Raw genomic sequence first — 25,338 nt, 5'->3', positions numbered from 1 at the left:
TCCCATTCTGAGGTTGTCTTTTCGTCTTGTTTATGGTTTCCTTTGCTGTGAAAACTTTTGTTTCGTTAGGTCCCATTTGTTTACTTTTGTTTTTATTTCTGTATCTCTAGGAGGTGGGTCAAAAAGGATCTTGCTGTTATTTATGTCATACAGCGTTCTGCCTATGTCTTCCTCTAAGAGTTTTATAGTGTCTGGTCTTACATTTAGGTCTTTAATCCATTTTGCGTTTATTTTTCTGTATGGTGTTATGGAATGTTCTAATTTCATTCTTTTACATGTAGCTGTCTAGTTTTCCCAGTACCACTTTTGAAGAGGCTGTCTCTTCTCCATTGTATATTCTTGCCTCCTTTGTCAAAGATAAGGTGACCATATGTGCATGGGTTTACACCTGGGCTTTCTATCCTGTTCCATTGATCTATATTTCTGTTTTTGTGCCACATACTGTCTTGATTACTGTAGCTTTGTAGTATAGTCTGAAGTCAGGGAGCCTGATTCCTCCAGCTCCATTTTTCTTTCTCAAGATTGCTTTGTCACTTTGGGGTCTTTTGTGTTTCCATATAAATTGTGAAATTTTTTGTTCTAGTTCTGTGAAAAATGCTATTGGTAGTTTGATAGGGATTGCATTGAATCTGTAGATTGCTTTGGGTAGTAGAGTCATTTTCACAGTGTTGATTCTTCTAATCTAAGAACATGGTATATCTCTCCATCTATTTGTATCATCTTTAATTTCTTTCATCAGCGTCTTATAGTTTTCTGCATACAGGTCTTTTGTCTCCTTAGGTAGGTTTATTCCTAGGTATTTTATTCTTTTCGTTGCAATGGTAAATGGGAGTGTTTCCTAAATTTCTCTTTCAGATTTTTCATCATTAGTGTACAGGAATGCCAGAGATTTCTGTGCATTAATTTTGTATCCTGCTACTTTACCAAATTCATTGATTAGCTCTAGTAGTTTTCTGGTAGCATCTTTAGGATTCTCTATATATAGTATCATGTCATATGCAAACAGTGACAGCTTTACTTGTTTTCCTATTTGGATTCCATTATTTCTTTTTTGTCTCTGACTGCTGTGGCTAACACTTCCAAAACTATGTTGAATAATAGTGGTGAGAGTGGGCAACCTTGTCTTGTTTCTGATCTTAGTGAAAATGGTTTCAGTTTTTCAACATTGAGGACGATGTTGACTGGGTGTTTGCCATATATGGCCTTTATTATATTGAAGTAAGTTCCCTCTGTGCCTACTTTTGGGAGGGTTTTTATCATAAATGGGTGTTGAGTTTTCTCAAAAGCTTTTTCTGCATTTATTGAGATTATCATATGGTTTTTACCCTTCAGTTTGTTAATTGCGTGTATCACATTGATAGATTTGCGTATATTGAAGAATCCTTTTATTCCTGGGATAAACCCCACTTTATCATGGTGTATGATCCTTTTAATGTGCTGTTGGATTCTGTTTGCTTGTATTTTGTTGAGGATTTTTGATTCTATGTTTATCAGTGATACTGGCCTGTAGTTTTCTTTCTTTGTGGCATCTTTGGTTTTGGTATCAGGGTGATGGTGGCCTCATAGAATGAGTTTGGGAGTGTTCCTCCCTCTGCTATACTTTGGAAGAGTTTGAGAAGGATGGGTGTTAGCTCTTCTCTAAATGTTTGATAGAATTCGTCTGTGAAGCCATCTGGTCCTGGGCTTTTGTTTGTTGGAAGACTTTTAATCACAGTTTCAATTTCTCTGCTTGTGATTGGTCTGTTTATATTTTCTATTTTTTCTTGGTTCAGTCTCAGAAGCTTGTGCTTTTCTAAGCCTTTGTCCATTTCTTCCAGGTTGTCCATTTTATTGGCATATAGTTGCTTCTAATAATCTCTCATGATCCTTTCTATATCTGCAGTGTCACTTGTTACTTCTCCTTTTTCATTTCTAATTCTATTGGTTTGAGTCTTCTCCCTTTTTTTCTTGATGAGTCTGGCTAATGGTTTATCAGTTTTGTTTATCTTCTCAAAGAACCAGCTTTTAGTTTTATTGATCTTTGCTTCAATAAGCAGTCATTTCCTTCATTTCTTTTTCATTTATTTCTGATCTGATCTTTATGATTTCTCCCCTTCTGCTAACTTTGGGTTTTTTTTGTTCTTCATTCTCTAATTGCTTTAGATATAAGGGTTGTTTATTTGACATGTTTCTTGTTTCTTGAGGTAGGATTGTATTTCTATAAACTTCCCTCTTAGATCTGCTTTTGCTGCATCCCATAGGTTTTGGGTCATCGTGTTTTCCTTGTCATTTGTTTCTAGGTACTTTTTGATTTCCTCTTTGATTTCTTCAGTGTTCTCTTGGCTATTTAGACATGTATTGTTTAGCCTCCATGTGTTTGTATTGTTTATACATTTTTTCCTGTAATTGATATCTAGTCTCATAGTGTTGTGGTTGGAAAAGAAACTTGATACAGTTTCAATTTTCTTAAGTTTACCAAGGCTTGATTTGTGACCCAAGATATGATCTGTCCTGGAGAATGTTCCATGAGCACTTGAGAAGAAAGTGTATTCTGTTGTTTTTGGATGGCATGTCCTATAAATATCAGTTAAGTCCATCTTGTTTAATGTATCATTTAAAGCTTGTGTTTCCTTATTTATTTTTATTTTCGATGATCTGTCCATTGGATGAAAGTGGGGTGTTAAAGTCCCCTACTATGATTGTGTTACTGTTGATTTCCCTTTTTATGGCTGTTAGCATTTACCTTATGTATTGAGGTGCTCCTGTGTTGGGTGCATAAATATTTACACTTGTTATATCTTCTTCTTAGATTGATCCCTTGATCATTATATAGTGTCCTTCTTTGTCTCTTGTAATAGTCTTTATTTTAAAGTCTATTTTGTTTGATATGAGAATTGCTACTCCAGCTTTCTTTTGATTTCCATTTGCATGGAATATCTTTATCCATCCCCTCTATTTCAGTCTGTATGTGTCCCTAGGTCTGAAGTGGGTCTCTTGTAGACAGCATATATATGGGTCTTGTTTTTGTATCCATTCAGCCAGTCTGTGTCTTTTGGTTGTAGTGTTTAATCCATTTACTTTTAAGGTAGTTATCAATATATATGTTCCTGTTACCATTTTCTTAATTGTTTTGGGTTTGTTGTTGTAGGTCTTTTCCTTCTCTTGTGTTTCCTGCCTAGAGAAGTTCCGTTAGCATTTGTTGTAGAGCTGGTTTGGTGGTGCTGAATTCTCTTAGCTTTTGCTTGTCTGTAAAGGTTTTAATTTCTTCGTTGAAGCTGAATGAGATCCTTGCTGGGTAGAGTAATCTTGGTTGTAGGTTTTCCCTTTCATAACTGTAAATATGTCCTGCCACTCCCTCTGGCTTGCAGAATTTCTGCTGAAAGTTCAGCTGTTAACTTTATGGGGATTCCCTTGTACGTTATTTGTTGTTTTCCCCATGCTGCTTTTAATATTTTTTCTTTGCATTTAATTTTTGCTAGTTTGATTAATATGTGTCTTGGCATGTTCCTCCTTGGATTTATCCTGTATGGGACTCTCTGTGCTTCTTGGTCTTGATTGACTATTTCTCTTCCCATATTAAGGAAGTTTTCAACTATAATCTCTTCATATATTTTATCAGTCCCTTTTTCTTTCTCTTCTTCTTCTGGGACCTTTATAGTTCGAATGTTGGTGTGTTTAATGTTGTCCCAGAGGTCTCTGAGAGTGTCCTCAATTCTTTTCATCCTTTTTTCTTTATTCTGCTCTGCAGTATTTATTTCCACTATTTTATCTTCCAGGTCACTTATCCATTCTTCTGCCTCAGTTATTCTGCTACTGATTTCTTCTAGAGAATTTTAAATTTCATTTATTGTGCTGTTCATCATTGTTTTTATTCCCTTTAGTTCTTCTAGATTGTTTTTAAGCATTTCTCCATTGTATTGCGAAGATTTTGGATCATTTTTACTGTCATTACTCTGAATTATTTTTCAGATCGACTGCCTATTTCCTCTTCATTTGTTTGGTCTGGTGCATTTTTACCTTGCTCTTTCATCTGCTGTGTGTTTCCCTGTCTTCTCACTTTGCTTAACTTACAGTGTTTGGGTCTCCTTTATGCAGACTGCAAGTTCGTAGTTCCCGTTTTTTTTTGGTGTCTGCCTCCAATGGGTAAGGTTGGTTCAGTGGTTTGTTTAGGCTTCCTGGTAGAGAGGAGTGGTGCCTGTGTTCTGGCGGATGAGGCTGGATCTTCTCTTTCTGATGGGCAGGTCCACATCTGGTGGTGTGTTTTGGGGTGTCTGTCACCTCATAATGATTTTAGGCAGCCTCTCTGCTAATCGGTGGGGTTGTGTTCCTCTCTTGATAGTTGTTTGCATAGGGTGTCCAGCAATGTAGCTTGCTGGTTGTTGAGTGGAGCTGGTCTTAGCATTGAGATGGAGATCTCTGGGAGAGCTTTCGCCGTTTGATGTTACGTCGGCCCCAGAGGTCTCTGTTTGACCAATGTCCCGAACTCAGCTCTCCCACCTCAGAGGCTCAGGCCTGACACCCGTCCAGAGCACCAAGACCCTGTCAGCCACTCGGCTGCTAGTGTTGGAGGGTCTCTTGTGGAGGTGGGCGGTGGCTGTGGCTCACCGTGGAGACTAGGACACTGGCAGCAGAAGTTCTGCAAAGTACTCCTTGGCATGAGCCCTCCCAGAGTCCACCATTAGCCCCACCGAAGAGCCCATGCCAGTGTTTTGATTAACCATCTAATAGAATTTTCCTTTAAGTCATTTGAAAAGTGAACGATAAGCTTTGGGGAAATTAAGTTTTAATTTGAAATCAGATCTTTTCCTACTGAATAGAAAAGAAATTCCTGTAATTTTTAAAGAATTCTTTACCTTGTGTTCTTTTCCCATATTATTTTTACTCTTCATTGCAGTTATCAGTCTTTCATCCCTTTTTTTGGGTGGTAATTTTTCAGCCTTATTTGTGTCACTAAAAACTAATTCACTTGTCAAATTCAGTATCTGACATTTATGCACATATTCTTCATGCTACAAAGTTGACAGAATTATGTTATATTTCAGAGGGGAATATATTATATCATTAATGGCTATTACGCAGGGTACTTTATGTTGTCCAAATTGTGTTTGAATGGATTTATTTAAGAAAGGCCAATTCACTTTTTGGATTTCACTAGCTCTATTAAATAGTCTAAGAAAATAATTAACAGACATGGAGGCATCATGCACTCTGATTTCAAACTGTACTACAAAGCTGTAGTAATGGAAATAATATCGTGCTGGCACGAAAACAGACACATAGATCAAAGGAACAGAATAGACAAACCAGAAATAAACCCACACTTATATGGTCAATTAATCTATGACAAAGGGAGCAAAAATATACAATGGGGGTAAAGACAAACTCTTCAGTAAGTGATGTTGGGAAAACTGGACAGCTATGTGCAAAAGAACGAAACTTAAGCCACTGTCTTACACCATCTATAAAAAATAAAGTCAAGTGGATTAAAGTCTAAATGTAGGACCTGAAAGCATAAAACTCCTAAAAGAAAGCATAGGCAGTATGCTCTTTGACATAGGTCTCAACAATATTTTTTTGGATCTGTCTCCTTAAGCAAGAGCAACAAAAGCAAAAGTAAACAAGTGGGACTACATCAAACTGAAAACCTTTTGCATAGTGAAGGTAACTATCAACTGAATGAAAAAGCCCCTTACTGAATGGGAGAAGACATTTTCAAATGACAAGTTCAATAAGGGGTTAATACACAAAATAGGTTAAAAAAAACTCATACAACTCAATATCAAAAAACCCAAACAATTTAATTTAAAAATGGGCAGAAGACATAAATAGATATTTTTTCAAAGAAGACGTACAAATAGCTAACAGGCACATGAAAAGATGCTCAACTCCTCTAGTCATCAGCGAAATGCAATCCAAACCAAAATGAAATCATTACCTCACACCTTTCAGAGTGGCTGTTATCAAGAAGACAAGTAATAAAAAGCGTTGGCAAGCATGTGGAGAAAAGGGCACCCTGGTACAATGTTGATAGGAATGTACATTGGTACGGATGCTATGGAAAACAAAAAATTAAAAAATGGAACTGCCGTATGGCTCAGCAGTTTCACTTCTGGGTATTTAACTGAAAATAACAAAAGCACTAATTAAAGAAGATATATGCATACCAGTGTTCATTGTAACATTATTTACAATAGCCAAGATATGGAAGCAATCTAATTGTCTGTGAAAAGATGAATGGATAAAGAATATGTGGTATATATACACAATGGAATATTACTTAACCATAAAACGAACAAAATCTTGCCATTTGTGACAAAATGGATGGACCTAGAGGGTATTATGCTAAGTGAAATAAGACAGAGAAAGACCAATACTGTGTGATATCACTTTTTTATTTTTATTTTCGGCCACTCTGTGTGGCTAGCGGGATCTTAGTTCCCCAAGCAGGGATTGAACCTGGGCCATGGCAGTGAAAGTGCTGAGTCCTAACCACTGGACCGCCAGGGAATTCCCCTGTGTGAATCTAAAAAACAAAACAAACATAATAAAATAGAAACAGACTCATAGATAGAACTAACTGGTGATTGCCAGGGGAGAGGTGGGTAAAGGGATAGGCAAAATAAGTGAAGAAGATTAAGAGGTACAAACTTCCAGCTATGAAATAACAAAGTTATGGAGATATAATGTACAACATAGGGAATATTGTCAATAATATTGTGATAACTTTGTATGGTGACAGATGTTAACTATCCTTATCCTGGTGATCATTTTGGTGTAAAATGATCAAAGGTAAAAAAAGATATAAAAATATCGAATCACTATGTTGTACACCTGAAACTATTTAACATTGTAAGTTAATTATACTTCAGTTAAAAAAATTGTGATATTCTGCAACTCATAATTTCTTATCATTTAAGTATTCTGTACTCTGTATTCTTCAAAGGAACATAGCACCCTATTGTTAGCCAATTCTTTTTTATGTCCGTCTGCCAGTTTTACTGTCATAAAATCAATTAAACATTACAGATAAGTTACACATGTGCAGAGGTAGAAGAAGATGAGAAAATATATTGAAAATATTAGGCAGATAAAAGAGTCATGCAAGGTCATTCAAGAAATGAAAAAAATTCATTTTAAAAGTATTTTCAAAAATCATTATAAATTCTTGGTCTGTCTCTTCTGTTACATAGTGTTGTTTGGGAATGTTTTAAAGAAATATCAAAGATTTAGATACAAGATTCAGTACTTTGGGAATTATTGCACATTTTAATGATGCTTAGATCATGTACTTAAAGGGCAAAAGAGTAAAATATGAATATTTTCCTTGTATATAAATTATATCTTTAATGAAAATATTTCTGCCTTTTTCAGGATTCTTACTGTTAGGAATATTTTATTTATCTGGCAATGTAACTTGTTCTCTGTTATTCAGTGAAACTCCTTTCTGGTTCTTTCTCCTGCTTCTAAGACTGCTTTTTCTCTACCTGTTCAATAGCTTTTCTTCTTCCATCCTGTAAAATTTGACATTCTTCTAGCTCTAAGTTTTATCTTATCCCACACTCTTGGTCCGGCTACTCATCTGGCTTTATTGCGATAAAGCTGAGTTGCTTCACACTTATTCATTAGATTGTGAAGAAAGCATTGTAAATCATCACTAGCACTATCCTGGTTAACATCAGTAGCATCAGTACCACCCTCATCAACATCTTTGCCTGTATTGCCTGCTTACTGTATGTTAGGCATTGCTGAGCACTTCACATATATTAGCATCTTAAAGCACAATCATTCTTTTTTTTTTGCGGTACGCGGGCCTCTCACTGTTGTGGCCTCTCCCGTTGCGGAGCACAAACTCCGGACGCGCAGGCTCAGCGGCCATGACTCACGAGCCCAGCCGCTCCGCGGCATGTGGGATCCTCCCTGACCGGGGCACGAACCCGCGCCCCCTGCATCGGCAGGCGGACTCTCAACCACTGCGGCCCCAGGGAAGCCCGAGCACAATCATTCTTTAAGGTTGTTAATGTTTTAGGCTCTGAGAGTTTAAATCTTGTTTGAGGTCATACTACTATTATGTAGAGTTAATAATTTCCTTTCTTATGCTTTTAGTTACTGTGCTTTTCTGTCTCCCAATTCATGCACATTATTTTAATTCAAGGTTATAGAAAAGTGTTGTTAATAAAGTAAAAGAGTGTACAATTTAACTCAGTAAATTTTAAAATAAAAATTTTATGTGACAAATTGAACTTATGAAGTAATTGTTTAATGTGTGCTTTATTTCACACCTAGGCTAATTTATGATTTATTTTCCAATAGCTGTTTATAAAGCCATGACAGCTTTTGAAATGAGTAGAAATGATAATTGTTAAATGAAATTTATCTTTGGTGAGAAAATGTTTCACTAGCAAGACATTATAAAATTGGTTATTACTTAGGTGAGACTAGTAAATCAATTTCTAATATCCTAAATCAGTTTCTGTTCTAAGTTTCCTAATAAAGGATATAAATTGATGTAAGCCCAGTATGAATAAATGCATACATGTAGACATGCTTAGTTTGGACAATTTCAATTTCAGGAGATATCACAAAAGTTAGTTTCTATAGCATTATTCAACAGAGACTTGTCTCCATTAAGTATTGCTGAGAAAAATAGCAGCAGAAAGTAATGCCAAGACATGTAATCTATAGTCACATTCTTCTTTCTGGCTTGTTTAATGGTGTAATGTTTTGTTAATTTACTGAAATCACTCTGAAGTTATTGTAGGCAATAATGTTTTTTTGTTTTTTAAATTTTTTTTTGGCTGTGTTGGGTCTTCGTTGCTGCGTGTGGTCTTTCTCTAGTTGCAGCGAGTGGGGGCTACTCTGTTGCGGTGCGCGGGCTTCTCATTGCGGTGGCTTCTCTTGTTGTGCAGCACGGGCTCTAGGTGCATGGGCTTCAGTAGTTGTGGGAATGTGGGCTCAGTAGTTGTGGTTCGCGGGCTCCAGAGCACAGGCTCAGTAGTTGTGGCACATGGATTTAGTTGCTCCACGGCATGTGGGATCTTCCCGGACCAGGGCTCGAACCCGTGTCCTCTGCATTGGCAGGCAGATTCTTAACCACTGCGCCACCAGGGGTGGTAGCCAATAATCTTAAGGGATTTTTGTTTTCATGCCTCTATTCTTTTTTTTTTAAAGAGGAAGCTTAAAAACTCAGATAAAACTTTTTTTATTTAAGAGAAATTATTATATTTCAATATTATTTTAAACTTTAATTCTGTCATTCTAAACTTTTTAAAAGAATAATTATGCCTGGGAACATGGAGATTACTATTTGACTTATAAAGATAACTTCCAATTCTGTGATCTCATGAATCTATGTGTTTTTACTTTCCTTCTCTAGATATTTCCATACCCATAGTTCTCAGTGACTTCAGATATGCACTACTTGGAGTTATGTGGTAGATTAAATATTTTTATTAGTAGGAAAAAACACTAGTCAAGATATTTGATTAAATATGTCACTCAACAGAATTTTAATTTTGTATCATTATTTAGATTTGCTTAAATTTGAAATTTGTAAGTGCATAATTTTTATGCTTCTGAATTGTATGTTTGCATTTTTAACATCAAAGTTTTTGTGTGTTGGAAAAGCAATGTGTAACTTTAATTATCATTTTAATGTGTAAGAAAGTACTAAATTTTAAACCCAATGTGTTCTACAAGTTCTTTGGTAATTTTGGAATTGTGCTTTACCATAGAAACTGTTATGAAATGAAGTTTCTCAGGTCAACTCAGAAAAAAAAAATTTAAACAATAATGTGTTTTGGAAGTAGCAGAATATTATCATTTTATCTATAACTAATGCCCCCTTTAACCTTATTTTTATCAAATTTTCTGAGTTTCAACATTAATCCTGGAATCTTAACTTTCTATAAAAACTTTACAGGCTTCATAGTGTGGGAAGATGGGAGCAAGACATAGATATTGATATTTGTGAGAAACTTTCATTCTTGAGAAGACTCCTCCCCCTTTATCATTTTTTTTTTACACTGTGTTCATAAGAACCCTAAAATTATTCAGGAGTCCCTCAGCCTTGCTTTCCAGCAGAATAACTTTGTTTTATTTGTTTAATATGTTGGGATTTGCCTAAGAATTCATCCATTTAATTATTAGCCTAGTTATGAAGAGCTCAAGCTCTCAAAGAAGACTATAAATTCATTTATCTGCTTTACCATGATTGATTTTGGAACCTTGGGTAAGTTACTTCACCTCTCTGTACTTTGGTTTCCTCATCTGTAAAATGGAGATAATAGTACTTCATAGGTTCTTTGCGAGAATTAAATGAGACAATATATGTACATTTTCTAGAATAGCACTTACTGTCCAAGTGCATGAGACTTTGCATATAAGTGGTTAAGTCTGTTCAAACTGGCAAATGTCTGATGCCAAAGCTGGGCTCTTACCACTATTAGATCATAGTGTTGAACTAAACCGAGGAAATTAAAGGAATGAAGTGGATTGAGGGATTGGGGCTAGAAGAAAAGATTTAGTACCTCTCCTTCAAAGGGCAGCTCATAAGCTCAGATACTGATTCTTGTTTGTGAAAGATCATAGAAAAAAGGGCGCTTCAGAAAGGAGGGTTTTCATGTGTGTCTTCCACTGGTAAGGAATTCAGAATGTTAGTAAAAAGAATTTTTTTAGCTTGTTCTAGACTAGGGTTGTTTCAGAAAGACTGCAAAATAGAATTGATTTTCCTAGAAACCTTTAAGGAAGCTGATCAACTGATTAGAATGTCTTGTGACTCCTAATAATTAAGTGAATAGCACAATAGTTTTATGTAATAATGAAACTTGTCTTAAAAGAGCCTGAGAACAGATAACACGTAATCACCATCAAATTATAAAAATACAGCATTTGTTGGGTGTGTGTGTGTGTGGAGATGATTAAAATTTTAATTTTGAGGTCTTTTTTAGTTTATTTTTCTTGACAGAAGAATTATTATAGTAAATATTATAAAAAATTATTAAATTATTTAAAAAATATTATAAAAAATTATTAAATAAAAATTATTATAGTAAATTATAGTAAATTATTTTAAAGACATATGTTATGCAAACATAAGCCATGGCATGTTAATCCTTTGGATATTTTTTTGAGTCCTAAAGGTCATTACTAAACCACTGAACATGCTATGACTTCCACACTATTAATGACACAAATCACAAAAATAGCTAAAGGTCTATCTAGGAAGGAGACATTTGGAAAAACCCTTTTAAAAAGCATCTGAACAGTGATCATAGCTGTCAAACTGTTATCTGGTATACTTATATATTAAATATATTTAATATTTAATGGAAGAAAATAAAGGAAGGCATTAACAACAAAAGAATTTTAAGGAATTCGAATTTTAGCCAATCCAGAGAATCAGTGGAAAAGTTCTGAAGCTCAGTCTAGAAGTAAAATTTGGATGAGTTGGCTCTTTCTAAAATGGGAGTTATATTATAGGCTTACAACCTATACCAGTAGAATTCTAAACCAACCAATGATACTCCTGTTCCTAAAGAAGTCACATTAAGAGCACTCAGACAACTTCTACCCATGGAGAACCAACTTCCAAGAAGATCAAAATTATTGAAGCATTCTTTGCATCAGCATGGCTTCCAAAAATTGGAAGTGAAGATTGTATATAATAATTATACATAATATATTAATAATAATGATATATAATTAATGTAGCATTAAAATTACATATACATTATATGATCTTGGGATTGATCACTAAGAAATAGGTTTTAATACCATCAGGTCCAGCTATCTGATTTTTATCAAGTGAGCAGAAACTGAGAAACTAAATGACTGAAATTAAGTGATTAATTATTGTCAACTTTGATATAATAATATTGGTCTTTCAGTAGTTCCTCTTTCTACATACCATACTTTCATCATATGTTAATTTTTTTTATTTTTTATAATAGTTAATTTTGCTTTGGATTTTCTTAAACACTTATTCATGAAGATGAGGCAGTTTCTGAAAAATTATGATGCTTGTGACTTCTCAAGAAGATGGATCAACAGGGTTTCTTTTTAGTCTTGCTCATTTACTCACTGAATTAAGTGTGTGATGAAGGTGATATAGCACGTAAGCATAAAAGGAGGTGCTGTGAGATCACATTAGCATGCTTTAATAACATGTATCCTAATAATATGACAGATCTTAGTTATATATATTCTTTTAATATATCCAGTTACTAGGTAACTCCCAGAGAGACAATTTGTGAAGGATATTCTGAAGTCTTTTAACAAATGATATATTTCAAATTCTGTTTTCATACAGCCATGTGAGCCACAGTAAGAAATAAAACACCCTCCCGAAATAACAAATTTCTTTTAAAAATCAAATTAATTCCAATAAACAAAATCCACTGTGAATTTTGCATGTTTTCCAAAGGTTTTGTTTTAATCAGATGCTTGTTATAAATTCCTCCAGTGATGACTTGGAATTAAGTATTGAAAGCAGTAGTTGTCTGTACTCTGTTCTACTAGTTGACCTGATGAAATATCAAAGCTTTTAGTAATTACAATTAATCAACATCATGAATTATTCTTACAGTTATTTAAACATAGGCTTTCTTTTATCATTATACATGTTTCTCAACCATTTTCTTCCATCTCTTTCTCTCCCTGCATCTATTTTTCATCTTGTCCATTGGTAGAAATGCAGAGTAATTTTAATATGATATCTAAAATATAATTAGTCAAATATGCCTTAAAGAATATATTCCAAAATCATATATAGGGCAATACATTCTATAGTGAATCTTTTATGATGCCCACTTTGTTTCCCTCTCTCTCTCTCCCTCCCCCTTCTCCCCTCATCTCTTTTTGAGGAAGGAAAGGAAACAAGTTGTAGAGGATAATTTTTTGAACAAAAAGCAATCAGTGGAAAAACCATATTTCCCATCACATATCCTTAAATGTGATTTTGGTCAGAGTGTGGGCTTTATGAGTGTAAGATTACTTGAGTTTCATTTAATTAAAGTAGGAATCAAAGGGCCAAAATGCTGACATTCAGTTTTCTATTGCCTTTCTCATGTCTGACTCTATCTCAGCTAAAATATTATCTCTATGGAGAAAAGTTACCTGTAGTATGCTACTTTTATCTGAAAAGAGGATATGTGTGTGTGTGTGTGTGTGTGTGTGTGTGTGTGTGTGTGTGTGTTGGTATGTGTGTGTATCTCTGTGTGTTTATATAGATTTACACCCACACAGATATATGCTTATCAGTTTAAGAAATAATGGAGGAATAAACCAGAAAATAAAATATCCCTATCGTCAGTTCTCCAAAGTGATTAAACCATTTTCACTTCCACTTCAATGTATGAGAGTTTCATTTACTCTATCCTCATTTGGTGGTGGTAGTCTTTTCGATGTTAACTGCTCTAATGAGTGAAATGTTATCTCCTTATGATTTTATTTTATTTTATTTTAATTTATTTATTTTTGATTGTGTTGGGTCTTCGTTGCTGCACATGGGCTTTCTCTAGTTGCGGTGAGCGGGGGCTACTCTTCATTGCGGTGTGAGGGCTTCTCATTGCGGTGGCTTCTCTTGTTGCAGAGCATGGGCTCTAGGTGCACGGGCTTCAGTAGCTGTGGCTCACGGACTCTAGAGCACAGGCTCAGTAGTTGTGGCGCACGGGCTTAGTTGCTCCGTGGCATGTGGGATCTTCCCAGACCAGGGCTCGAACCCATGTCCCCTGCATTGGCAGGTGGATTCTCAACCACTGCGCCACCAGGGAAGCCCCTCATTGTGATTTTAATTTACATTAAATCATGTTGAGCCCTTTTACATGTACCTATTTGCTACTTGTATATCTTCTTTTGTGAAGTGTCTGTTCACTCTTTTTGCCCACTGGGAGGGGGTTATTAGTCTTTTTATTTTTGATTTGTAGGAATTTGTATATATTTTGAATACATTTTCTTTGTCAGATGTGTAACCTATCCTCTTGCTTCTATTTAACAAAACAATAATAAAAGGATATTATGTATAGAAGATATTGATACATTTAATATTTATAAACTGTCAATTTTGGAAGGAAATTAATTAGTATTTAAAATACAGACCTTAGGGGCTTCCCTGGTGGCACAGTGGTTGAGAGTCTGCCTGCCGATGGAGGGGACATGGGTTCGTGCCCTGGTCCAGGAAGATCCCACATGCCGCGAAGCGGCTGGGCCTGTGAGCCATGGCCGCTGAGCCTGCGCGTCCAGAGCCTGTGCTCCGCAACGGGAGAGGCCACAACAGTGAGAGGCCCCCGTACCGCAAAAATAAAATAAAATAAAATAAAAAACAGACCTTATAGTTTTAAACTTAAAAGAAAAGTTACATTCTATTCTGTTTTTGATTTCAGGTGCAATTAAAAACCAGCATTTCTAGTCAGTATGTAATTCGGGCGCAACCAACTAATAGGTGCCTTTCTACACTGGAGTGTGCAGCTGTTGCTCTTTCTATCTTGGAGAAAAATAATTACATACAAGAGGTATGTCTTTGGAAAGTTACATAGTTTTTGAAAGTAGGAGTTTTTTGTCTAGAAAATTTAAAATGCATAACTTGTTAAATTTGTAACTTAAGTGACAAGTAGACTGTATCTGTGATAGAAATTTGTGCACTTTTATAACCTTCCTTTCCCCTCTGGTGTTTCTCTGTTAGTTTAACGTTCCAGATTGCATTATTTAAATATTCATTCTAAGCTGTGCAAACAGCATTTGTAATATGCTAAATCGTTTTTAAGTAGCATAACATTAAATATAGTTTTTTGGGGCTAGATATGTCTTTCAGTAGTCTGTATTTCTGTTTTAGTCTTTTGTGTTCTCTTGTACTAGACTTTTTTCTTTTTATTTAAAAGAACATTTTACAGCAAGCTTTTTTACATTGGTGCTTTTATTCAAGGAGATATACCAACTTCCTATTTATCTTATTAACCTTGCTTAGGGTGTAAAAAGATATAATTTTTCTTGAGAAAAAAGCCTACAGAATATGAAAAGGTTATAACCTGCAATCAACATTTTATTTAATTTCCATGAAAGCCTGATGATTTCATATATAATTCATAATCATTAGTAAATAATAATGTTTCAGTGAGCTCACCAACATCTCAACCTTTTAGAACATGTAAGAAACTTTCCATTTATGACAAGAGAAAAAAATAGCAAACTAAATGGAGTTTTATAACTCCCTCCTCTAACACACACACACACACACACACACACACACACACGCACAAAATATGCTCTTTCCTGCCTTCTTTCTGTCTTTCTCATTATACACCATGGTTTCTATTATAAAAGTGTGCCTTAGCCATGAGAGAAATTCCAATAATGGATAAAAGCTTAGGTCAGAGTAACTGGATAAGTGGATTAGTTATCAAGAAAAAGAACAAAAGACCTCCAAAGCAAGGGGAGTTAAAGAATGCCAGAAGCATTGAATTGCCCTTTTCCTCTCCCCTACCCTAAGCCATGGTATGTGTCAGAGTTGGAGACTTTTTTCTTTTGAAAGAAGTAGGCTTTCATGAGTAGGCTATTTTTGTGTGTATCTGTGTGAGTAGACTTAGTTTTGGGTCTAGGCAATTTCTCTTTCTCTCTTTTGAGGGAAAAAATGCGTGAGGGATCCTAAATCCTTCCTCCAAATAACCAGGGAGTGTTCTCAGACCTTTTTTTCTCCCCTCTGACTTTAGCACCTACTCCCATGTACCTTCCATCAATATAACACTTAATATACCCCTATACTTGTCTCTCTGTTTTGTTTATTAACCATCATCTGTGTATGTTCTTCAGCAGAAAACAACATTATTTTTAGGTGTCTTAAAGGAAAGATGGAAGCCAAGGCTGTTGTTTAAGCTTGCTTTCTGTACAGTCTCTGTATTTTCCTTTTTGTTGATGTAAAATCCTAGGATCAGCCAACATCAGACATAGGCCTCATTAAAAGTTTAAATCTTGAGGGAAAAATATAATGGTCTTTGGCTATAAATTTAAAATTTCGTTCCTCTTCTTCTTTTGGTTTATAAAAAGAATCTTCTATGGATTTATATTTATTATTCCCACAATTGGAATTGGATCTTTACTGCATTCCTAAACAGAAGCTTTAATGTTGGTAACGGTGGTGTTTTAGTAGTAGTAGTTATAGTATAATAGGGCTAGGGTTTGGCATAGGGTTTGTACTACTACTACAAATGCTGCTACTGCTCCCCCCTTTCCAGCTTTATAAGATATATTATTCTGATATTAATTAATGTACTGTCACAGCAGGAAACCTGTCTTATGTTTTTAGTATAATATCTTACAACAGGCAGGGTTTAAGAGACAGAAGGGTATAAGGATCTATCATCTCTTCAGCTTTTGGAGCTTTTATTTTTTTCTGTGGATCAAGTTGAACATAAAATCCCAAAGCAAAAGTGAGGTCCTGGAGTTCTCATTCTTTTTGCTTTGGTCACCAGGAGTGGTTATACTATAGTGACTAGGAGTAGAAGAAGGATGTTTGATAATCAGACGTGTGATTTGGGAGGTGCTGATAAGATGGTCGCAGGAACATGAGCAGAAAAAAAGCATATGAAACATCCCAAGTTGCTTATTATTACATCTGGCAAACAATTAGCTTTCTTAGTGGGGGAACACCAAGTCCAGCTTGTTTAAATCCAGCTACAATAAAAAAATTAGTACATTCTTCTGAACATCTGCTCTGAAATAGGTGTTTTCTTTCCTTCCTGGGGAGGAAAGCTATAACATGACTTTTCCCCCCAATAACCTTTTATTAGGGGCATCCTAATAAAACCTTAAGATGATGGGGAGAGTAGTAATTTTTCAGCTGGCTTCATTCTGTAGAGGTAGGGCTCCTCAAAATAAAGAACTTGGCATAGAATGGCCTTCTTAGTCTGTTGATTCATTCTCTTCCTTTATTCTTGAGCAGTTTTCAGTCACTTGGAGATAGCATGATATGAGTTTTGAAGCAAGTTTGAGTTAAAACTTTATCACTTATCATCAGCAGTTTTTGCCGAAAGACAATTCATGTAATCTCTTTGTTTTTGTTTTCTTATCTGCAATATACAAAAAATAGTTACCTCATAATATTGTTATGAGAATCGAATGGGATAATGTATGTTAATTGCCTGGCACCGGGCTCTCAAGAAGAGTTCACCTTTTTGCCTTTCCTCGCCTCTGATTCTTGTCTATAGATTGACAGAAAAATTGAACTGAAAGTTGATGATTTTCATTTTGCCATTATAATATGTACCAGGGTTACTCATACCTTGGAAGCCTTATGAACTTTTGTAACTAGAAGTGGCAAAGCTTTGTGCTGTAACCTAAATGTCTTAGCTCTACTCATCACCAGTAGTTGTTAATAACGGTCTTTTGAAACTGTCACGTTGCATCTATAGACAGAGGATTTACAGAACACTGATTTTCCCCCAAATAAACTTTTAGAAACTAATTTTGTAGGTAGAGGATTTTCTTTGTTCTTCTGAACCAGTAAACCTCTCATATAGTTTCACATTGCCCCAAATATAATGTTATGAATGTAGAGAGAAACATTATCATTTATTATCAATCAAGTTATATGCTAAGCACTTTAAATGTATCATGTGAGTGCACCATAATAATAACCTTATAAGATGGACATAATATTCCTCACTTTACAGATGAAGAAAATGAGGCAAAGAGAGTTTAACTTATCTGGGGACACATAGCTAGTAAGTGATTGCATCAGTCACTTAAACCCCCCAAATCAGAATGGCATAACACACTGTCTGTACAGTGGGATTGCCAGGGGGACCGCTGCTAATTATAGTCACTTAGGGATCCAGGCTGATGGATGCACCATCTAGACACATCACTCTACTTTTATTAAGGAAGGAATAAAGAGAGGTGGGGAATCATACACCACTTTTAAAGCATCTGCCCAGAGGTGACACACAGTATTTGTGCTCACATTTCATTAACCAAGTCAAGTTATATGGCCATGCCTAACTTCAGAGGGGCTAGAAAATGCAGTCTGATCATGTATCATGAAAGAGGACTGATGTATTTGTGAACAGCCCTAGTGACTACCACAGATCTATCTCCAAAATTCATTGTCTTAATTACTCAGAAAATTGATAGAATCTTATCTTCAGGAAGTAAAAGTTGGAGGCCCTTAATCAGAGGAGTATTAATACTCTTCTATCTATGAAGAATCTAATAAATGTCATAAAATAGCAATTGTCTCAGTCTGTATATGGTCCAAGGTATGTTTCCTAGGTATGATGTTTCAGGATTCAATCACTTCCTTATGTTGACTCTGTAAAGTAATTATAGTCATTTCTGTATTTCTTCTCTTGTTTGAAGAATTGAAGATACAAAAAGAAATTATGAGAACATACCTAAGAGACTCTCTACAATAATGTCAGGCAGAGCTTTTCCAAGACGTCTGTCTTTTTCTTACTGGTGTGTCTCAGTTAGGAGTTACATTTAGTTGCATGTAACAGAGCCCTTACTGCAGTGGTTGAGCCATATATGAGCGTATTTTTCTCCTGTAATAAGAAATGCTGAAGTTAGTGGTCTAGGGCTGGGGATGCAGCTGAAGAGGACATCAGAGACCCAGATTTCTTCTGTCTTTCTGTCCATCACTGTATGTATTTGGCTTTAATCTTCATGTTTATTGTCCTGTAGTCACATAGTGGTCATCCCACATGTGGCAATCACGTTCCAGGCAAGAAGAAAAGGCAAAAGCCTATGCCTGCCAGGTCTGTCCCAACCCAAGGCCTTCCACTTACATCTTGTTGGATAAACTGTCATTAGTCAATGTAGTATTACTAGCTGGACACATTGCCACCTTGAATAAAATTTTAGATTTTTTTTAATAAGGAAGAAAAGAATGGATATGGAGAGCAACTACCAGTGACTGCCACATATTTGTAAGAGTTCATTGTAAATTAAAGCTGTTAAGCCCTTTGCTGCCACTTTTGTTGTATATGTGGGGGAATACATTTTCACGTAGACATTGTGAAATTTTTGTAGTTAAATCTATCTTTGTTCCTTTTATTTTCTTTTTAAACAATCTGCACCATCAAGTGTGTTATTTAAAAGTGTTAGATCAGGGAACTCAGGCCCAGGGAAAGACTCTGACTCAAATATGTTTAAAACACTAGCTTAATGTTTTGTTTTTTTTCCCTAATTTTTGAATTTGAATAACTTTAAGAAGGACATATGCTCAGTTGTTTGACAACCTCCACCATTCTCTGTTACCTTATAGGTCCACCTAGGTCACATGTTTATGTTATATGTCTGGCCCTATAGGTATTTGAGTTCAGACAGGTATGTATACAGTTACAGTTATTTCGAATGCACCCACACCTGGTTATCTAACTTGTATGTGGGCCATGGAGTAGTGTGAGAGAGTTAGTAAACTTACCCATTGCTGCCATCATCCGTTTGTTAGCAAGTAGAGGGAAGCTTGTGTTAGTCTGTGATTGAACTGAATTAACTAATTTGTACCTAAATGTCTCTTTTAGTCTGCTGTTACAGATTAGTTATTATAATGGCCACAATTTTTGTAGTGTTTGAATATATTAAAGTATAAAAATAAATTTAGACTTTATCACCTATATGGAAAATTAGTATTTGTGTCTTACTGGAATTCCTTAGTGGTATGTAAGGTATGAATTTAAATCAATTATTTATTTAGAAGTTATATATTTGAGTGCCTACTGCTTTTCATAGTTAAAAGCTAATAATAAAATAATAATCCCTGTTTCTAAAGAAAAAATTTAGATAGAATATCATGATTTGTCACACTTTTTTTAGTATCTTTTTTTTTTATCTTAACAGACTTTGCTTCGCCCTCTTCAAGCTTTATGCTCTTTCCAGCTTCAGCATGGTGCTCAAATTCGCCTCAGCAAGGAACACCTTCTGAAAAATGGATTATATCCTAAGCCGATGCCAAAGAACAAACGCAAACTCAGGAAAATGGAACTATTAATGAACAGCATTAAAATTTAGTACAGTTGCTCTTATGGTGCTAGTTTTGTTGTCTTCAGCTGACAATAATGAGTTAACTTTTTATACATTTTAAGTCTGTGGGTTTTTGTCTAAAGAATGAGAGTTACATACTAAACTTACCCAGAAGAAGAAAGTAATCCAAATAGCCAAAAAACAAACAAACAAAATTCAGTGATTCAGTGAAAAGCAAGATTTCGTACTGTATTTGTTTTTAAAATGTGCCTCTAATACATTTTTTCAAGTCAGTAATTTGAAATGTGATTAATTGTTGAGCTGGGTTAGAAGTACTTATTAATAAAAGGGAATGGAAGGAAATTGATGTGCCTGACTGGTTCAGTATTGTTTCTGTTAGTATTTATAGATAATTAGGTGTAGACCTATAACAGAGGATAATCTTGCACATGAACATTATAGTTTGAAATAAGTAACAAAAGAAAATAATAATCAAGTAATCTAGGTTGAATTTATTTATTTCATAAATAAGTATTCTTTAGGGACTAAAATTGAATTCAGCCAATGTGATTTAAGTGTGCGATTAATTGCCCATATTTTTAAAGTTAAAGTTTAATTAGAAAAAGTATATTCACTGTCTAACATTATTTTCAGGTGTACAACATAATGATTTGGTATTTGTATACGTTGCAAAATGATCACTACAATAAGTCTAGTTAAAATCTGTCATCTTACATAATTAGAACAAAATTTTTTCTTGTGATGAGAAGTTTTAAGATATACTCTCTTAGCAACTTTAAAATATACAATACAGTATTACTAACTATAGTCACCATGCTGTATATTACATTCCCGTGACTTACTTGTTTAAAAACGGCCCTTTTGACCCTCTTCACCCATTTCACTCCCACCCTCACCTCCACCCCTGCCTCTGGTAAACACCAGTCTATTTTCTTTATCTTAGAGCTTGTCTGTCTATAAGCTTTTTTTTTTTTTTTCCAGATTCCACATTTAAGTGATACCATTTCTTTGTCTGACTTACTTCAATTAGCATAATGCCCTAAAGGTCCATCCATGTTGTTGCAAATGGCAAGATTTCATTATTTTTTTATGGATGAATAATACTCCTTTATATATATATATATATATATATATATATATATATATATATATATATATGTGCGCGTGTGCGTGCATGTGTGTATCACATTTTCTTTATCCATTCATCCATTGATGGGATGCTTAGGTTGTTTCCATATCTTGGCTGTTGTAAATAATGCTGTAATGAACATGGTGGTGCAGATATCTTTTCGAGTTAGTGTTTTCTTTGGATAAATACCCAGAAGTGGAGTCACTGAATCATATAGTAATTCTGTTTTCAATTTTTGAGGAACCTCCATGCTGCCTTCCATAGTGGCTGCATCAATTTATATTTCTACCAGCAGTGCACAAGGGTTCCCTTTTCTCCACATCCTTGCCAGCATTTGTTATTTATTGTCTTTTTGATGACAGCCATTCTGACAGGTGTGAGGTGGTGACTCATTTTGGTTTTGATTTGCATTTCCCTGATGATTAGTGATGCTGAGCATCTTCTCATGTACCTGTTGGCCATCTATATGTCTTCTTTGGAAAGATGTCTATTCAGATCCTCTGCCCATTTTTAAATTGGATTGTTTGTTTTTTTGATATTTAATTGTAATAGTTCTTTATATATTTTGGATAGTAACCCCTTATTAGATATATGATTTGCAAATATTTTCTCTCATTAAGTAGGATGCTTTTTCATTTTGTTGATGGTTTCCTTTGCTGTGCAGAAGTTCTTCAGTTTGATATACTCCCACTTGTTTATTTTTGCATTTATTGCCTGCCTTTGCTTCTGGTGTCAGATTCAAAAAAGCATTGCCAAGACCTAGGTCATAGAGCTTACTGCTTATGTTTTCTTCTGGGAGTTTTACGGTTTTAGGTCTTACATTTTAGTTCTTAAATCCATTTTGAGTTGATCTTTGTGTATGGTGTAAGATAGTGGTCCAGTTTCCTTCTTTTGCGTGTGGCTACATGTGGCTGTTCAGTTTTCCCAACATCATTTATTGAAGAGACTGTCTTTTCTCCATTGTATATTCTTGCCTCCTTTGTGGTAGATTAGTTGACCATATAAGTGTGGGTTTGTTTCTTGGCTGTTTGTTTCATTGATCTATGTGTTTGTTTTTGTGCTAGTACCATACTGTTTGATTACTGTAGCTTTGTAATATAGTTTGAAATCAGGACGCATGATACCTCCAGCTTTGTTCTTCTTTCTCAAGATTGCTTTGGCTATTCATGGTCTTTTTTGGTTTCATACACATTTTAGGATTATTTGTTCTATTTCTGTGAAAAATGCTATTGGAATTTTGATAGATATAGCATTGAATCTGTAGATTGCCTTTCATAGAGCCCTAATTTTTAAACAGGTGCATGTAATTTTGAAATAGCACACATTTTCATTTGTATGCAATCTGGATAAGTTTAGATTTCTCAGTATTCATTGAACAAGTTTATTCACTGTGATAAACTACTTATATTGAAGTTTTCACATGGAAATAACTGTAGAATATAAGACAGCTATAATTTCGAAAACAAATATAAATATTTTTAGTGGACAAAAACTTTCAATTTGAGAGAATAAATTTTTCCCACTCCCTTGGGAAAATATTTAAGGAGATTTCTATATAGAATAAGAGACATACATGTAGTATATATTTATATCTAACTTACATCTACTGCAGTTATGTACACATTTCAGCAAGAAGAGGGGACTTTGTTTTTTCTTTATTTATGACTTCTAGAGTTTCCTGTATGTAGTTTTAAATTGTAAGGAAAAACTAAACATTAGATTTAAAAGTAAGCTTTATACACACACACACACACACACACACATACACACACACATTTAATTTTTTCTAGTATACAGAGCTTTTTTAGTCACTTACTCTCTTTAAGCATTTTTAAATACATTTTAAAAACTATTATTAATATTTTTAGTTACTAAAATTTTTCAAAATGTGTAGTATTATGTGAGGATTTAACTTAATCTGGTTTTTAAAAGTCGTTACTTTTTTATTATATTAGTTGACTTTTAACTTCAGATGCTTTGTATCTGGTTGAGTTGCCTGGCTTAATTCTAGGTTTTGTGGATTTGTAGCTGTAGAGTATACATATAGGCTTTACATGTATACTCTACACTTTGATGTGGGGTAGATTGTTTTGTGAATTGTTATTTAAACCATGTAACTCAGAGAGTATTCCTTTATATATAAGGTGACCATGTGTTTAGTCAGCCTTTTTGTGGTGCGTTAAAAAATCACTGTGTAGTGAGTGATGGTATTTTGAGAATTTTATGCACATGTGAGTATAAAGGGTTGAGAACTACAGTATATGAAACAAGTCACAGTGCTTGGAAACTTTCTATAGCTTGGATTATAAGATTTCTCATGTGGAACATGAGAGTACGTTAAGAAAAATTATTTTCCTCCACTTTAAGACTCCAAACCAACTTTGCTTAGCTGTGACCATTACAGTGTTACGGTCTTCTCCCTAAGATTTTGGAAGGACCAAGTTCCTCACCACCACCACTGTTAGTGAATTATGTAGAAGAGCACTTCTGTATAGCTTTCTTCATCACATATCCCCATTTATTGCCCTAAATTTCCTGTTTAAAAATGTGGTCATGCTAATAGAGAATCCTTTCCATTGAATGATACTGAATTTCAGGAAGGTAAGTTGTTGATCATGGATACAACTTCATTGGTGTAGAAGTAAATGTTATTGATGCTCTAAGTAAAAAATTAGCTTTGACTTGGTGAACTCAAAAGTTTTATATAACTGGATTTTTGCTGTGTAGATTTATTCCTTAAAAATAGGTATGAGTGGATATTTTTATAGATAAGTAGACTGTGTTTTAGATGTAATGAAACTTTGCATCTAATTCTGTCCTATAGCATAGAATAAATCACTGCCCCTTAATTTTTCTGACTAAATTTTTATTTACTGGCTTTGCTTAGCATATTCTCCCTCCTTTCTCTTTTTTTCAGCTTTATGGAGGTATCATTGACAAATAAAATTTTAAGATATTTAAAGTGTACAACATGATGATTTGATACACATTGTGAAAGGTTTCTTCCCTATGAAGTAATTAACACATCCTTCACCTCACATATTTACTTTTTTTTTGGTGATAACATTTAAGTTCTCTTAGCAAATTTCAGTTATACAATTCAGTGTTAATCAACAATAGTCACCATATCCTCTCTCCTTTCTTTTCACACTTGCTTCTTCTTTCCTAGGCTCTTCCTTTCCCTCTCTCATTCCCCTCATTGTCCTCTATCCTTTTCTACTATCCTTAGCCTGTGTGCTAGTTTGTAGAAAAATTTTTTACAAATTATTCATGTATTCTTACATAAGTATTTTTCTTTACAGAAGATCCTGTAGTGGTCTTAATAGATTGTAATTTTATGTTTAAAATTTGTGCAGGAAATCAGTGCTCCATGACTTACTCTGTGCAGATGACTTGGCTCCTTTAGTCTATTTAAAAAAACATATTAGACAAACAAGTAATTGTTTATTAGTCTTTAATAATTGTTCACTTGAACTAACAACATAAGAATTATTTTTTAAAGAAATTTTTTAGTGTAAGGAATTAAAAAAACTGAAATAGATAGCCTTTGAATAAGAAATTATAATTTACTGTTATTGTTATTTAAAAGTATTAAGGAATTAAGGCATTAAAACATTTTAGAAAGTACAACTGCCTCAAGATTATTTTCACAGATGTACTCTTCATTGATTTTGTATGCTAAAAGCATTTATCCATTTCTGTCTCTAAATTTGTTATTTACAAGGTAAAAAATCTCTTATTATATTTTTGGTATATATTTAATTTTATGGGAAACATAATTGATATGAAAAAGGCAGTAATTTACAATGTGAAAAAATCATCAGATTTTATAAATCTGAGTTTTTTTGGCTTTATTAAATAATTTTATATCTAAAGTTGCTTCTTTCTTAATAGAATCAATGAAGAAACAGTTAAAAATGTATATAAAAAACCTTGATTTTGGATCTAAAATGTAAGCTTGCCTTTTCACGTCTCTGGATTATCTACAATTATAGAAATGAAACCAACGTTTTAACATCACATTTAATAGTTATTGTTTAGTAACTCTCAGAACTCTTGCAAATTCAAATTCTATGGGGCAGACAATGACAGATACTCTTACCCATGGCATATAGTTTTCTATAAAAGAAAAATGTCCATTTAGTGAATAAGGGAAAAGTAAAGATTAGTAGAAATAATGAGTACCTTTCAGGCAAAATACATTAACAAATTGGCTCTTCCTTTAATTCATAAAGTGTTCATTCAGTAGGTTAAAGTAG

The 25,338-nt window shown here is 34.4% G+C and overlaps 1 protein-coding gene across 1 annotated transcript in view; it reads left to right on the top strand.

Annotated features, from left to right (window-relative positions):
* The window catches only part of DTWD2 (DTW domain containing 2), a 98,231-nt gene extending 77,959 nt beyond the window's left edge, over positions 1 to 20,272 (top strand). Inside the window, exons 5-6 of the mRNA XM_060146199.1 lie at positions 14,358 to 14,486; positions 19,807 to 20,272. Coding sequence (XP_060002182.1) covers positions 14,358 to 14,486; positions 19,807 to 19,977 — 300 coding nt within the window. The 3' untranslated portion in view covers positions 19,978 to 20,272. The remainder of the gene's footprint in view (positions 1 to 14,357; positions 14,487 to 19,806) is intronic.
* The last annotated feature ends 5,066 nt before the right edge of the window (positions 20,273 to 25,338 follow it).

This window comes from Lagenorhynchus albirostris, chromosome 3 (assembly GCF_949774975.1).
Source record: "Lagenorhynchus albirostris chromosome 3, mLagAlb1.1, whole genome shotgun sequence".
In the NCBI taxonomy this organism is placed as follows: domain Eukaryota; kingdom Metazoa; phylum Chordata; class Mammalia; order Artiodactyla; family Delphinidae; genus Lagenorhynchus; species Lagenorhynchus albirostris.
The sequence above is the reverse complement of the archived record's forward strand: the minus strand, read 5'-3'. Positions and strand labels throughout refer to the sequence as shown.